This window comes from Hyla sarda, chromosome 7, assembly GCF_029499605.1.
Source record: "Hyla sarda isolate aHylSar1 chromosome 7, aHylSar1.hap1, whole genome shotgun sequence".
In the NCBI taxonomy this organism is placed as follows: Eukaryota; Metazoa; Chordata; class Amphibia; order Anura; family Hylidae; genus Hyla; species Hyla sarda.
In genome coordinates this window covers 100609087-100625853 of record NC_079195.1, presented here as the reverse complement: position 1 = coordinate 100625853, position 16767 = coordinate 100609087, and the positions used below count along the sequence as shown (strand labels likewise).

Here is a 16767-nt window from a genome sequence, read left to right as displayed (position 1 = left end):
GGGTTTCCTGTGGTGAGACTAGACATTTTGATGGACTTTTTTTTAACCCAAGTTACTCCAATAAAAGTAATTGCAGTCATTTACCTTCTTCCCTTTTCTCCAAACCGACAGCTCCCTCAGCAACAGCACTGTTTCCAGATGGTGTATCAGGGAAGCTGGCAGCTAAGTTTTCCAAGCTACTGGCAGCAGAGAGGGTTGGCGGACTAGAGGGTACAGATGACAAAGCTCCCACCAATGGGTTTGTTGGCTGGGCAACACTGATCACCTGAGGTTTATAAAATGTTGGTAGAACAGCTGAGGGCATAGCAGCTGTAAGGAGAGCGCGTACATCATCAGCCTGAAAAAAAAAAAAAAAAAAAAAAAAAAAAAAAATTAATGTCCAGCATCTTTGGTTTAATGCACAAAAACATATAAGCCGCTTGTGTATCAAATGAATTCGGAGATAACAGGCCAGGTTCACACTAGACTGACACATTTTTACGTCCATATTATGGCAAGTCTCAGGCTGACCACAGGTGATCCAAACCAACAGCTGATGTCTGTAATAGGATTGTGTGAAGCCGGTCTGAATGAACAGACCTTTGTAGCAAGCTTTTCAGACTTTCAAGCTAGTGTTGATGTCTAAAGAAACAAAATCTGTTGCATGCAACTTTGTGCACACATGTGGACTGCAACTAAAAACTAAGGGGGAGATTTATCAAAACCTGTGCAGAGGAAGAGTGGTGCAGTTGCCCATAGCAACCAGCTAGCTTCTTTCATTTTTAAAGAGGCCTGTAAAAAATGAAAGAGGCAATCTGATTGGTTGCTATGGGCAACTGCACCACTCTTCCACTACACAGGTTTTGATAAATCTCCCCCAAAGTAATTTCTGAAGTTTAGTAAAAATGCTGTCATTGGCTCCTCTGCCGCTTGCTGAGGCTGTTCCACCTATCTATACAAGTACTGGTGGGGACTACAACATATCAGAGGGGTATACTTTCATGTAGAGACTGTGCCCAGTTAACCCAGTGCCCCTGATCACTCTGCCTCCTGCATCTCCCTAGACCATTGTTTCCCAACCAGGGTGCCTGCAGCCAAAGGCTGTCCAGGCATGCTGGGAGTTGTAGTTCTGCAACACCTGGAGACACCCTGGTTGGGAAACACTGCCCTAGACAGTCTCTTTATATCCAGCATCCCTACAAGCCCTTAATACTTCTACCTAAGGAACCACACACAGTATATACTGTAGCACCTACGTTGAAACCAAACACCTGTATTTTTCCACTGCATTCACTAAATCTGCTCTTTCTCCCCTGAGGAGATATTAAAGCTTTTGGGTCGTTTACCCTCTGCAGCTGAGAATTGGCGAAATGTTTAGCTACAGGGTGCCCCAACGGTCAACACTCATTATTGCTGCAATTGGAACGGAGTTATTTCCATCTCTACTACACTGCTGCCACCTTGTGATCATCTGCTGACATTGCTCCTTTTCATTACTGTATATACTCAAGTATAAGCCAACCCGAATATAAGCCGAGGCCCCTAATTTCGCCCCAAAAACCCAGGAAAAGTTATTGATTCGAGTATAAGCCATGGGTGGGAAATACATAATCCTCCGTCATCATCCAGACCCCCGTCATTAACACCCTCATCATCATCCCCCCTTCACCATCATCACCTGTCATCATCACCTGTCATCATCTCCCCCCCCCCCCCCCATCATCCCCCCCTTCATCAGTACCCTGTCATCATCCCAAACCACCCCCTTCATCATCACCGCTTGGCAATGTCTGATTTAACAGTGGTCTTCAACCTGCGGACCTCCAGATGTTCCAAAACTACAACTCCCAGCATGCTCGGACAGCCATCGGCTTTCCGGGCATGCTGGGAGTTGTAGTTTTGGAACATCTGGAGGTCTGCAGGTTGAAGACCACTGCCCGGGCCTTCGTGATCATCCAGCCTTTAGTTTAGTACTCGCCTCCGCTCAGCGGGACGTTCAGGTGAGCTGGTCCGGGCCATCTGTGCTGCAGGACCGTCCGGTGGGGAGGGATAGTCCGGGCTGTCCATCTTCACCGGGGGGCCTCTTCTCTGCGCTTCGCGCCCGGAATAATGACTTTGCCTTGACGACGACGCACAGGGACGCAACGACCCTGTGCGTCGTCGTCAAGGCAACGTCATTATTCCGGGCCCCATGCGCGGAGAAGAGGCTCTCCCCTATGCTTTCCTAGATGCCAAAGTTGAGGCACTATGCTTTATACGGATGGACTGTACCCTTGTGCAACGCTTTTGGATACGTAAATAAGCTAACTTACTAGTTACAGGAGTTGACCTTTGGAAGTGACCGAAACAAGCACCTTTGAATGCCCTGATACCAGAGACCTCTAATGTTTATTACATCTTCCTGGCTGCCAAGATTGTCATCACCACAAGCTGGGAATCCTATTCAACTCCCATGCACTTTGTCAAGTCAAAAGGTAAAACTAGATAGACTAGTATCCTCATAGATTCTTAAACATGTGGTGCTACCTGGCAGCCATGGATAACATACTTAGGTGATTCACTCCAATTCCCTTTTCTTATTTTCTACTGTCCTTTTTATAATGTGTAAGGTCTTTATTGAAGTGCTCTGATCTTACCTCTCGAGGTCATTAACACCTCAAGACTGTATTGTATTTTTCGGTCATTTTTTATTAAATGGGCACTGTCAGATACAAAAACTTTTGATATGTTGTAAAACCTGTAAAACCAACAGGTTTTGCAATAGCTTTCATTAGAAAATTCAGTATTTCATACTTAAAAATCCAGTCAAACAACTGCCCCCCTGCCAGCTTGGACACATACTAGTCCTGCTGTGTCCATGCATCATCCCCTATGTAATGGACACACTTCCTTGATTGACAGCTGTGAGTGCAGGGCTCAAAGCTGGAGGAAAAATCCTCCCACTGTCAGCTTGTGTCCCACTACTGTCAGTGAGGACAAGCTGGGAGTTGTAGTTTTGCTAATGCTAGGGGAGATGTGAGCAGACAGCATACTGAGGGAGGGGGCGGAGATCGCCCCCTCCCTTTGAGAGGAATTCAGACTAGTGAGCTAAATTAAAAGTGTAATAAAAAAAAAAATAAAGGTGCTAGACAAATAAAAATTAGATGTACATGTCAGGATTAGGTACTGAGTGATATATATAAAAAATGTTTTTTGTTGGATCTGACGGTTAGGCTTTAACAGTTTTGCACTGACTTATTTGCTACTTATTTTGTACCTTAAAAAAAACTTTAGTAAAGCTATATGAAAGTAAAAACGCTGTCATTTTGTGTTCACTGTGGCACTTTCGAGTTATAACTGAAATGACTGATATAAACCAAATACTTACTGTAACTAAGTCTAATGAGGTCTGTCCCTCTTGATTTTTCAAAGTAGGATCTGCCCCATGTGCCAACAGCAGAGCACAAAGCTGAGTTCTTCCTTTCTGAGCAGCTTCATGAAGCGGTGTGAAAGCCCACTTGTCAGTGGCATTAACACATGCATTGTATTTTATAAGTAAAGCGGCAACGTCCACATGCTGCAAACAACAACAGCCTGGCTAGTTAGTACAACAGATTAACATACAACGCACAGAATGAAAGACAACTCTCTGAAAACAATGTTCCTGGTGATCAGCTGATCACTATAGGTCTGGCTCCAGGATCAGCACTCACAGCTGGAGTATGCTGCAGCTAGCATATATTTCCCTCGCAGTGGTGAGTGTAGCATTACATACTGGCCATTCAGAATGTTCACTGTCCATGAAACATATACGATTGTGATGGGTCTACCAGAGAGGAAACCACTCAAGTGGGAGACTCTCTGTTTTATCTTAATGAGAACACAACATCCATATGTCTCATTTAGAAAGGATTTGCCATAGTAGATATAATGGTATAGCAACAGGGTCCCACCACTGGGAAAATAATGAATCTAGAAAGGGTTTCTGTTGCCACCAGAATGTTGAAAACCATTATAGTGAATTGAAAACAGAAATCACAAAAAATTATAGGTGCCTCTGTAACCACTTCTATGCTTGAAACTGGGACCAGACACATATTCTTAGGATGAATATGGGCTTCCGATAGAATCCACACAGGTGAATCATTTATGGCATATCCTTCAAATATATAATAAAGGTCTATAATTGGGAACCACATAAAAGAAGCCATCAACTATGGAAAATGGATGTGCAAAATGGTGTGTAAAGGAAAATTCAGCATTGTGATCTCCAGGGATCACATGTGAGAACTGGTAAAACTGGCAAAATTTATATTTTCAAGTACTAAGCAGACATTATATTACAACTGTAAAGGGACAATATTTACTTGTACCCATCTCTGCAGACACATGTCTAAATAACTATTTAAAGGAGAAATGCGGCAGAAATCTCAAGTGCCCCCGTGCCCGGGCTGCAAAAGCTATACAACTTTAAACTCCCCTTCCTACATTCCCCCATTGCTCCGGTATCTGTGTTCCGTTCCTCCGGCGCTGCACGGCTCTGTGCTTCTTAGGCTTGGAATGTCACACTGCGGTCAGCGTATGGCCAGCTGCAGCGATGTCCCGCCGCTGCCGGCCCAAGCTCCTTACATGACACTGCACTCAGCCTATCACCGGCCGAAGCGGGACATTGCTGCGGCTGGCGATACGCTGACCACAGTGCGACACTCTGAGCCTAAGAAGCACAGAGCCGAGCGGCACTGGAGGAACGGGACACAGAGAACGGAGCAACGGGGGAACATAGGAAGGCAAGTTAAAGGATTATTTTATTTTTTTTTGCAGCCCGGGCACAGGGAAACTTAAAAGGAAATCTGGCACCAGTGTCACCTGCACTAACCTATCGCTACCGACAGAGTGCAGGTGACGCTGATGACAACTGTACTTACCTTGTCCCGTTCCGTCCCGGGGATCTCTCGTAATCTTCGCCGTTAGCTCCAGCTCAGGGCACCCAACTTGGGGCACGGGCGGAGCTTAGTGGAATCACTGCTGCTGTTCTCTAGCAGCGGGACCCAGCAGAGATCAGAAGTGATCTGCCTGTGGCCCAAGTCAGGTGCCCGGAGCTGGAGCTAACGGCCAAGATTACCGGAGATCCCCGCCATGGAACGAGACAAGGTGAGTACCGTTGTCATCCGTGTCAACTGCACCATGTCAATCTGTTGGTACCGAACGGTTAGGGCAGGTGACACTGGTGACAGATTTCCTTTAAAATATTTCTGCTGCATTTCTCCTTTAACTACTTGATGGTTTACCAGCAGATTTAGCCATTTTATTTGCTGTGGCGTGTGCTCAGCCTCATGCCCTTGCAGCATGAGTCTACCAATGAAGAGTGCACCATTGTATAAAATCAAGATAAACTAAATTAAGCTCTACAGCAATGTTACCCAAACTGTGGCATTCCAACCGTTGTTGAACTAAAACATCCAGCATGCCCTGACAGAAGGCTGGGAGTGGTGGTTTTGTGACAGCTGGAGTTCCACAGATTGGAGAATACATCTCTAAAGCATAATGCCAGTCACAGTAAGTTCACTTGTAAAAAGATGGCTTTAAATCACAACCTACCCCATAAGACGCTGCATTGTGCAATGGGATTAGTCCTCCTTTATCTTGTGCATTTACATCAGCGCCGTGTTGTAGCAAGTATTCAGCAACTTCCAAATTATTGTAGCCAGCTGGTAAAAACACAGAGATATTGTAAGACATAAAAAGTTGGTCATACCTTACTGAATGTGGCAGTCTCGCTAAAGCACGTACAGATATTATTAAAGTGTCCACAGTAGAACGTATTACCGGCACCACCTCAGGGTTACTTGCAAATGGAGATAAGGTAATGTTCACATGTAGCGGAAACACCAATGCCTTAGCCGCAATGAATAACTGTGGTGCAATAGAGTCAGAAACGTAGATGCATTGAATAACAACAACTTGCTAGAACAATATAACCGCAGCACTCTTCGAGTGCTGCATTTATAATCTTCTAGCAAATTGTTATTATTCAGATATTATTAAATATAAAGCTGAAGATACTGACCGGCTAAATGTAAGGGGGTTGAATGCCTGCCCTGTGTATCCCTGCAGTTGACATTTTCCGGTGTGCACAATTTCTTAACTCGTGCCACACAGCCTCTCTTAGCAGCGTCTAATAAGGCAGCATCACCACGAAGAAGATCCTGAATGTCTGTATCACCATCCTTGACCAGATCCAATGCCGTATTACCATCTCTGTTCTTCTTTGTTGAATCCGCTCCATGCTGTTCATATGAAAGCAGAAGAAGTATTAATTAAATCAACCATATCTTGAAAATTTTGCTAATGCATCCATATAGAAAGCTAAGCCTGGGTACAGATGCTGTGACCACACACAGTTTTCTGCATGTTGCCATGGTTTTGTAGCAAGTTTAGGTGAAGCACGAGGGGAGATTTATCAAAACCTGTGTAGTGGAAGAGTGGTGTATAATCAACTAGATTGAAACATGAAAGTAGCAATTCGATCGGTTACTATTGGCGACGTCTGCTACAAAGGTTTCAATAAGGAGATTTTTTATACTTACCGTAAAATCTCTCTCTTTCTCGAAGGATACACTGGGGGACACAGACTCTGGGTATATGCTGCTGTCTATAGGAGGCTTGACAATATGGTAACCAAAAAGTCGGCTCCTCCCAGCAGGATATACCCGCCTCCAGGCCACTGAGCAATTCAGTTTTAGTCCCAGAGCAATGGGAGGAGACCGACAGGTCAAAGGAAAAAAAAACATGAACAGTCCGAGAACCAGAAGAAAAATCAAGTGAACACTCCCTCGGACAGATAAACGAATAGGAACCCCCGAAAAGGGCAGGAGCTGTGTCCCCCAATGGATCCTTCGAGAAAGAGATTTTACGGCAAGTATAAAAAAAATCTCCTTTTCTCTATCTGCTCCATTGGGGGACACAGACCTTGGGACGTACCAAAGCCGTCCCTTGGGTGGGCAGAGAAAAAAGGTCAGGCAGTCGGCTGTACCACCGCCGCCTGCAACACTTAACGGCCCAGACTAGCATCAGCTGATGCGAAAGTATGAACCTGGTAGAATCTCGAAAAGTGTGCAAAGACGACCAGGTGGCCGCTTTACAGATCTGCGAGGCTGAGGCCTTGTTTCAGAGAGCCCAGGATGCTCCAACAGAACAGGTGGAATGAGCCAAATCCCTGAAGGGTGGGATCCTCCCCTTGCAGCGGTAAGCTTCCGAAATAGCTGTCCCCTTAGACGACCTTCCGTAAGGACGAAAAAAGAATTGCACTGACGAAAGGAAGAGGTGACAGAAAGATAAGTCCGAACAGCCTGTACCACATCCAATTTGCTCCCTGGGATGAGAAGGAGCGGGACAAAAGGACGGAAGGACAATGTCCTCGTTGAGATGAAAAGCCGAAACGACCTTAGGTAAGAAAGACGGATCTGGCCGGAAAACAACCTTGTCCTGATGAACTAACTGTAAATTGGGGTGGCAAAGGGGACCCTGCAACAGTAGGTCTGGATGAAGTGGAAGACGGAACGTCGTCCAGAAGCCAGACCACGTCGGCGTACCATGCCCTTCGGCGCCGGTCTGGAGCCACCAGAACGGCGGGGACTCCTTCCGGCTTGAGAGCTTCCTCAGAAACCTGGGAAGGAGGGGGAGGGAACAGATAGGGCAGGACAAAGCCCGACCACGGAATTACTAGGGCATCCACGGCTAGAGCCAGTGGTCCCCGGACTTTGACACAAACGTCGGAATTTTCCGGTTGTGTCGAGACGCAAAGAGATCCACGCCTGGGGTCCCCCAGAGGTCGCAGATCTGTGTGAACACCTCCGGAAGAAGAGACCACTCTCCGGAGTCGGCTGAGCACCGACTGAGGAAATCCGCTTCCCAGTTGGCTGGAACTTCGTGTTCCGCCCAGAGGAGGATCTTTGTCACCTCGGACATGGCTGCTGAGCTGCGAGTGCCACCCTGCCGATTGATGTAGGCCACAGCCGTGGCATTGTCCGACTGGACACGGTGGCCCTGAAGCAGGGACTCCCAATGCTTCAGACAAAGATATATCGCCCTCAGTTCCAGGATGTTTATGGAAAGAAGGGCTTCTTGGGGAGGCCAGAGGCCTTGAACCGTCTGATCCCTGAAAACACCCCCCCACCCCCCACCCAGCCCGACAGACTGGCATCTGTCGTGACCACCTGCCAGTGGAGGGGAAGGAACAAACGCCCCTGAAGAAGGGGGGAGCGGAGCCACCAGCGCAGAGACCGACTGGTCCGAAGAGGGAGAACAATCTTGCGATCGAGCAAGAGAGGAGACCTGTCCCACTGGGCAAGAAATCACCAGTTGAAGAGGACGGTAATGAAACTGGGCAAAGGGTACGGCCTCCATGGCTGCCACCATCCGACCAAGGACTTCCACCATGCAAGTACGGATGGTGACCGGGGATGGTATGCGGAGGGAGCAGACTCCCGACAAGAGGGCCAGAAGTTTGTCTGGTGGGAGGCGAATCCGAGCAGAGGCCGAGTTGAACTGAAGCCCCAAGAAGACCAGAGACTGGGTGGAGGAGAGAACTGACTAGTCTCGGTTGACCATCCACCCGAAGCGACATAAGGTCTGAAGAGGGAGGCTCACATTCTCCAGAGCCTGGGCTCTGGTGGAGGCCTTGATGAGGAGGTCGTCCTAGTAGGGTATCACTGATATCCCTCGACCGTAACAGAGCCATCACGGGCGCCAGAATCTTGGTAAAGACCCGTGGCGCTGTGGCCAGACCGAAGGGGAGAGCCTCAAATTGATAATGACCTTCCGAAACCAGAAAGCGGAGGTACCACTGGTGTCCGGGAAAAATTGGAACGTGGAGGTAGGCATCCTTGATGTCCACCAAGGAAAGAAACTCCCCTTGATCCATAGACGCCACCACCGAACGGAGAGATTCCATTCGGAAATGGAGGATAAGAAGATCATGTTGGTTGAGACGTTTGAGATCCAGGATTGGCCGCACAGAACAGTTTTTCTTGGGGACCACGAAAAGTTTGGAATAGAAACCCCGAAAGCATTCCCTTGAAGGAACCGGGACAATGACACCCTGGATAAGAAGGGACTTAATAGCCTCCCGAAATTCCCTCGCAAGCGAGGGAGATCGGGGAGCACGGGACTGAGAAAAAAAAACGATCCCTCGGAAGGGAGGCAAATTCTATCCGGTATCCTTTGGACACCAAATCCCTGACCGAGGAGTCCTGAATGTGCGTGGTCCAAATGTCTCGAAAGAGCAAGAGGCGACCACCCACCCGAGAAAAAATTGCGGGTGGGGGCGTCCCTTCATGATGAAGTGGGTTTGCGGTTGCCCGGTTCGCCGCAAAAGGTTTGGGCGCACCTTGAAAAAGGGGACCTTCTTGTCACGTGAAGGCGCCTGGCTGGACCCTTTAGAGGGGCCAGTAGTCCAAAGGGAAGAAGACTTCTGCGGAAAGTAGTGCTAGACTTGTTTTGAGGTAATAAAGAAAAAGTCGGGAACCGGTAAAAGGAATCTCGGTGAGAGACTTCTTAGACGCAGCATCCGCGTTCCATCGTTTAAGCCAAATGGAACGACAGAGGGCCACTAGATTACCGGTGGCAAAGGCAGCGCAGCGAGCTGAGTGCAAGGAAGCAGAACACAAAGTCTCCAGCTTTGGAACATTGGAGGGCCAGAGCAGACAGTTCTTCCGGGGGAGTTCCTGAAAGAATGCCCTGACGGAGTTGGGAATACCAAACCGAAAGGGCCTTAAACACCCAGGTGGAGGCGAAGGCCGGAAGCAGGGAGGAACCCACTGCTTCAAAGGCATACTTCACTAAGGACTTAACCTTTATGTCTGCTGGATCCTTGAAGCCAGCTGCATCCGCCAGCGGCAAAGTAGTAGCTTTAGAGAGGCGGGAAACCAGGGGATCCACCGACGGAGAAGAAGTCAACTTAGAGACAAGGTCCTTGGCGAAAGGATATTGCGCTTGAACTTTTTTCAGTCCCTGAAACTTCTTCTCAGGGTGCTTCCAGGCAGATTCTAGAATGGCATCAAATTCAGCGTGAGAGCTCAACACTTTGGGTGCCGGTCGGGCACGATGAAAGGATACTTTTGGAGCTACGTCCGAAGTTCCCGGGTCCTCTAGGTTAAAGGTGTCTCTTATGGCCGTCACCAATGAGTTTACATGTCCACTGAGTCCGAACGGTCCTCTGAATCGGATGGCGAATCGGAAACCTCGTCCGTTAGTTCTCCAGGTGAGTGCGAACGAGTGGAGGTAGCCCTAGAAGAGGGAGACTCCTACAGGGTACGTGGCTCAGGGGAGGCAGAGCGGTGACCACAGGAACGTCCTCTGGAAGAGTGAAGCGTGTGGCCTGAAGAAACAGTCGGGCGAAACCTGCGAGAGGAAAGCCCGTGTCTACCAGAAGACTCAGGGGATGAGTCAGAGGAGACACCCCTAGTACGCTTATGTGAAGCATAGGGGGAAGGGGAACGGGACCTCCTAGAGGGCCGATGAAAGGTAGACCTCTCCAAGGCAGTCGCCACAGAACGGGAGACCTGTGCCAAGTCGAATATAGACTGGGAGAGGGAGGAAACCCAGGCTGGAGGGGCGGCCGAACCCACTGGGTCTGAAGGAGCACCTGGGTTAGAAATAGTAGGGGGGTCTGGGGGAGCAGTGGAGCAGGCAGAATAAGTGGGTTCAGCGGAACCTGGCATTTTCGCAGAGCAGTTTTTACAAGCGTAATGAGTAACTAATATTCCCGATATCTGCTTTGAGGGAGGGACAGTTCTGGCACGGACATAGCAAAAAATGAACGGTCTCACCCAAGTCTGTGTCCCTAGGCAGCTGCTGTGAGGAGAACTCCACACCGTTTCAGTGAGGAGAGAGAAAGAGACTGATTGGTGGCTAAGTTCGCACTGCTGAAGCGTTATGCGGCCTGGTGGGCGGAGCTAACGTCCACCGGGCCGCCGAAGAAATACAGAGGGACTTAGTAATGGCGCCCGCTCCGAACCCCAAGTGCACACGCCGCCTGTAGTGAGCTCCCATGCGCCCGGGGAATGGAGCACGGCGTCCGAAAGTGAAAGTAAAAAGGCGCACCCGCCCGCAGAGAGAAGCCTGCAGCGCGTACATGTCACACAGACTGCCAAAATAAAGTGCCCCTTACTGTGAACACACTGCCCTTTAGATCCACTGCTCCCCAATATAATAAAAAACAATCCCCCTGCAGGAAAGAATAAAAGTAACCAAGGTCAGCCTCAGCTTCAGTAAGAATAGGTCCAAAACAGAGGGTCTCCAGCTGTTGCAAGACCTAGGGAGAGAAAAATACTCACCTGTGCTGAAGAACTTACCTAAAGAAGTCTTCAGAATGTAGTCTTCAGTCAGCATTGTCACCTGCAGCAAGTCAAGCTCATAGCGAGGTGAACAGGGATGTAGGGGGACCCGGACCCATGAGGTACAACCCCAAGCGCTGACCGTTGGCGAGAGGGGGTTAACAGTACATCCAAGATGCCTGCCACCTCTCGCAATGGGGAAACAGTGAACCGCAGTTCCTGAGTCCCCACCTGAAAAAAGAAAGAAAAAGGAATAAAGCACTAACACATTCCCTAAACCTAAAAAATCTGAGACCTGGTCTGGAGAACACCAGACCAGTGTCCACCTCCTTAAGACACTAAGCTAAAACTGAATTGCTCAGTGGCCAGAGGAGGGTATATCCTGCTGGGAGGAGACGACTTTTTGGTTACCATAGTGCCAAGCCTCCTATAGAGAGCAGCATATACCCAAGGTCTGTGTCCCCCAATGGAGCAGATAGAGAAAAATGTTCACATTGTTTGTATGTGTGGATTTTTTTCCATGCAGCATGGAATCTTTCTGAACCCCGCCTAAATAATCAGTAGGTATACATGAAGAATGACAGGCCTCATGCATAAAAGCTGTGTAATATTGAGACTAGTGCTTGGTTTTAATGATTATTATTATAATTTTTTTTTTTTGGAGCATTCTAATCGAACTGTTCTTCCAAATGTTATGTATTATTAGATACAATGTACCTGAATCGTTAAAAGCAGTACTCCGGTGGAAAACATATATATATATATATACACACACATATATATATATATATATATATATATATATATATATATATATATATATATACATATACATATATACATATATACACATATATACATATATATACATATATATACACATATATATACACATATATATATACACACATATATATACATATATACATATATATACATACACATACACATATATATATATATATATATATATATATATATATATATATATATATTTTTTTTTTTTTTTTTTTTTAAATCAACTGGTGCCAAAAAACTAAATACTGAATACTACAGAGGAAATTCTTTTCTTTTTTGGATTTTTTTTTTACAGTCTGCCCACAGTGCCCTCTGCCGACACTTCTGTTTATTTTAGGAACTGCCCAGAGCAGCATATGATTGCTATGGGGATTTTCTCCTGCTCTTGACAGTTCCTGACATGGACAGATGTGTCAGCAGAGAGCACTGTGGACAGACAGAAAAGAAATCCAAAAAGAAAAGAATTTCCTCAGTAGTATTCAGCAGCTAATACGTACTGGAAGGATACATATTTTTTTATAGAAGTAAATTACAAATCTGTTTAACCTTCTGGCACTAGTTGATAAAAAAAAAAAGTTTTCCACCCGAGTACCCCTTTAAGATACGCCATTGCTTGCATTACAAAATATATAACCAAGGGATATTTATTTTATGACTGCAGTTTATGGAGCTCTGTGAAAACGTTAAAGATGTAAGGAACTAAAAGTGCATCTATCAGCTGAACATGCTTACATAAAAGTTGCAGGATTGTAGCTGAATGACACATTTTATTACAGGGTATAAAGACCTATAGACTAATATGCTGTCTCACATAGGACACCATGTGTAACCGAGAAATCTGCTTTAAAGAAGCAATATGAGATCTCAACATTGGGGAGGGGTGGGGGTAGGGGCGATTTATACAACAGTTTTGTTACCATCATACCTGAAGCAGTAGCTTGCAAATCTCATATTTTCCTTTTGCTGCAGCTTCATGTAAAGGTGTGAACTTCCACAAATCTGCAACATTAATAACTGCACCATGTTTAACAAGCAGGTCTGCTACCTCATAGTGTCCATACGAACATGCATTGTGTAATGGAACCAAGCCCCTGAAAGAAAAAAAGGAAGATGCTTGAAGGATATATTTTGCAGTAGGTCATGCGCATGACGCAGTGATATCATGCACATGGCAATACTAAGTGTCCTAAATGTATAAATCCATAAAGTGCCAGTTTCCTATATGCCCAAGTGTGCCTCTCACTCCATACACTGCCCTACCCACAATATCATCTCAAGCCCGATTGAGAGATTAGTTTGTGAAACCTGATGCATATAAGGTTGACGTTATTAGTTATAAAAATGTGAGGTAACTAGAACAAAGATTGTGGTGCTCTTTTCTGATCAATAAGCCTAGTAACTGCTCACCCCTTATCTTTTGCATGAACATCAGCACCATGTTGCAACAGGTATTCCACTACAGCCACTCGATTGTATCCTGCAGCAAAATGGAGCGGTGTAGACTGACGTCCTTCTACATCCCGGCAGTTAACTGTTTGTGAGTTACATAGTTTCTAGAAGAAAAAGAATAAGTTAGTTTAAATAAATCTGTCCATACAAACAATTGAGCAGTAAATGCCTGCAGCAGGTTAAACACTTCCGGAACAATAGAATACAAAGAGGTCAATGAGAAATTGCTATCTACAATACAAATATTTTTGGGGGATAATTGTTGGACTGACCTTTTAGCACACATATTTAGCAGGGACTAGTGTAATGAGCAGTGATTTATGGCTTTACTTAGAACAAAACAAAGTCGAAGAAAATATCCTGCTGCTTCTATGGCACCTACATACTCTGCAGCAGCTTCCACTGATGCAAATCACTAATCAATTCCTGTCCCTAACAAGGCTCAGTCTAATTTTCCCATTTTTGACACACACTTTCATAGGACACCAATTAGCCAGTTAGAGTCCAGGGTTTAAGAGAAAACCTAAAGACCCTTGCAAAAATGGGGATACAAACTTCATGAATATGCTGCCTAAGTCGTAATAAAACACAGAAACCCAGTACAGCAACCCAACAGTACTAAAACACTATGTTAAAAGGGTTATACGAGTATATATAATAAAAAATAAACGCACGTTAGACAAGATGCTAGGGCTAAGACCAGTCACTGGCTTCAGTGGTGCCCCATCACAGCCAATGATGAGCAGGCAGGTCCTGCTCCATCATCTGGTCTCAGAAGCAGGTAAAAGACCAGCAGTGGGAGATGAAAGGAGAAGCAACTGGGACCAAGGTAGGGATCACTTTTCCCCCAGGAACATATAAAAATATTTCAGACTAGAGAACCCTTTTTTCCTTTATAATGATCAACTAATCGTATATAATTGGCATTCCTATAATATATTGTTCCAGTAATCACTTGATACCCAGTAAATATTTGACACTTCACCACACAATATTCCAGACAATAAAGCTGGCCATACATATCAGATAGCTGTCTGCTAAATGATCCTTTGACCGAAAGCAATTTCATCCAATCCCCATTGCATGTGTTCTGAAGGGGAAAGTGGAGAAGCTGCTGGCAGAGGGATGTTATCTCTCTGAAAAACAAAGAGACTGTGAAATCCAGCATGTCTTAACATTATGTCCCCTGACATCTAATGGAGAGTCGAGAGGCCCCCATAGACATTAGATTGTAAACCAATACCATCAAAATCTGCAAGTGTGGCTGACAATGTGAACGCCTAGCTTAAAAAAAGACACTAACAACTCACTTTTACTGTTTCTATGTCTCCAGCTTTTGCAGCTTCCAGCAACTGCCGGTCAGCATCTGTATTACTGAACGATAAGCCTTCTGATGAAAAGAAACGTAACATTAATGCAAAGTACTTGTTACAAAACTAATTCCAAAAACAAGAAAACATGGGTATGAGCTATAACAAAAAAAGATGAAATATGTACCTTGGAGGAGTTGTTGCACACTCTCATTTCCCATATGAAGGGCAGTAAAACCCTGTAGTGATACAATTGCTGGATCACATCCTGAGTTCAGGAGAATTCGGCAGGTTTGCAAATGGCCACAATGTGCAGCACGATGGAGGGATGTCTGCCCTAAGTTGTCCAATGCATTCACCTATTGTAGGAAGAAAAACACACAGATGCAAATACTGTATGCAAACCTTAAGATAAGTGTTAAAAGATCTTAAATTCTATCATTTTCATTTTACAACTGAAGTCTTGCACCCTTGCTTGGACAGCAGAAGGCAAAATCACTACTCATGCCATGGGAGCTCAGTGAATGATCACTGTTGGGTGGCACTATGGACATATGGGGGTGAGGAGGGGGAAGGGTTATCATTATGTTTTGTTTTGTCTTATTTTGGCTAAGTTGTTTGATCACCAATTTTTTTGTGTCATAAGTGTGCCATCTCAAACAGAAAAAGTGTAGTAATTCTATAGTAATCCGTAACCAGTTTTTGGATTGGTTCTTGCAGTGGTCATGAATTTAAATATGTGCACCTTTTTTTTCCCAAAAGTCCCTTAATCCTGGCACAAACCACCCTCAAAAGGCGCAACCCCATGCAATCTTAACCCAATTATAAAAGTGCTTGTGCAGAACAATTATTGGATACGGTTCAATTTGTGTTAAGTTTACCACGTGCCTTGCACCAAATTCACATAATTGGCATATATCCGCCAGAATCAGCACAAGAAAACCAGCTAAAAAAAAAGAGGCATACCACAACAACTTCTGCTAACCCCACCACCCCTCTCCCCCCACAATGAATAAAGACAAGTTTTCCAGCAGGTAGAATTCTTACCTTTGCCTCATGTTTCAGCAAAACCTCCACAACATCATTGTGGCCCTTCTCTGCAGCAACGTGGAGTGTTGTCAAAAAGCTTTTGTGGGCAAAAGAAAAATGTCATTTTGAAAATTATTAGGTATTTAATGGACAAAAAAAAAACAAAAACAAAAACAAAAACAAAAAACAGAACTTACTCTTTGGTCTTTTCATTGACATTTGCCCCTTTCCTTAGGAGCAGTTCACATACTTGTTTCCTCTTGGGGTATGGAGATGATGCAGCAAAATGCTATAAGACATAAAATACATGCATTTTTTGTATGCTCATAGATTGCAATACATATTAACTCAGTAGATGTTTAAAAGGGTAAGGCTGGTGGCCAATGCAGATTTCTAGTGCTATAAAAAAAAAAAAGGCCATTGATTCAATCTTTTCATTGTACAGAGGTGAAATCTAAATTAAATCCACAGTAAAATCCACATATTAAAAGGAGTATTCCAGGAAAAAACTTTTATTTTTTTAGATCAACTGGCTCCAGAAAGTTAAACGGATTTGTAAATTATCACACAGGGAAAAGGATTAACCTGGCACCATCCGATTTCACTCCCGTATACAGTCGTTCACCTGCTGGCAAGCAGATGACACTCCAGCCGTGCCATACTTCACTACGGCGCCAAGTGTGCTTCACAATGAAGGCAGAGTTCAATCATTAACCAGTAGAAAAAAAACGTGCATTGGAGCACTCACCTCAGACGCCAGGTATATAGTGCAGGAAAAAACGCCTTTATTTTCGTTTCCAAAGCTGTATACACTTGCAGGGAGGTGGAGAGATGGTACACAAGCGAAAAATGTGTATACAGCTTTAGAGACGAAAATAAAGGCGTTT

The 16767-nt window shown here is 45.2% G+C and overlaps 1 protein-coding gene across 3 annotated transcripts in view; it reads right to left on the bottom strand.

Annotated features, from left to right (window-relative positions):
* Positions 1-16767, bottom strand: part of TNKS2 (tankyrase 2) — a 73509-nt gene that overhangs the window by 14040 nt on the left and 42702 nt on the right. For 2 of the 3 annotated variants that reach the window (XM_056530219.1, XM_056530220.1), the window contains exons 10-19: positions 16078-16169; positions 15899-15977; positions 15039-15210; positions 14852-14931; positions 13500-13645; positions 13018-13183; positions 6026-6245; positions 5557-5666; positions 3347-3535; positions 85-337 (exon numbers count right to left, since the gene is read on the bottom strand). In XM_056530219.1, the coding sequence (XP_056386194.1) occupies positions 85-337; positions 3347-3535; positions 5557-5666; positions 6026-6245; positions 13018-13183; positions 13500-13645; positions 14852-14931; positions 15039-15210; positions 15899-15977; positions 16078-16169 (1507 nt within the window). The remainder of the gene's footprint in view (positions 1-84; positions 338-3346; positions 3536-5556; positions 5667-6025; positions 6246-13017; positions 13184-13499; positions 13646-14851; positions 14932-15038; positions 15211-15898; positions 15978-16077; positions 16170-16767) is intronic. The other variant, XM_056530222.1, reaches the window with a different exon arrangement.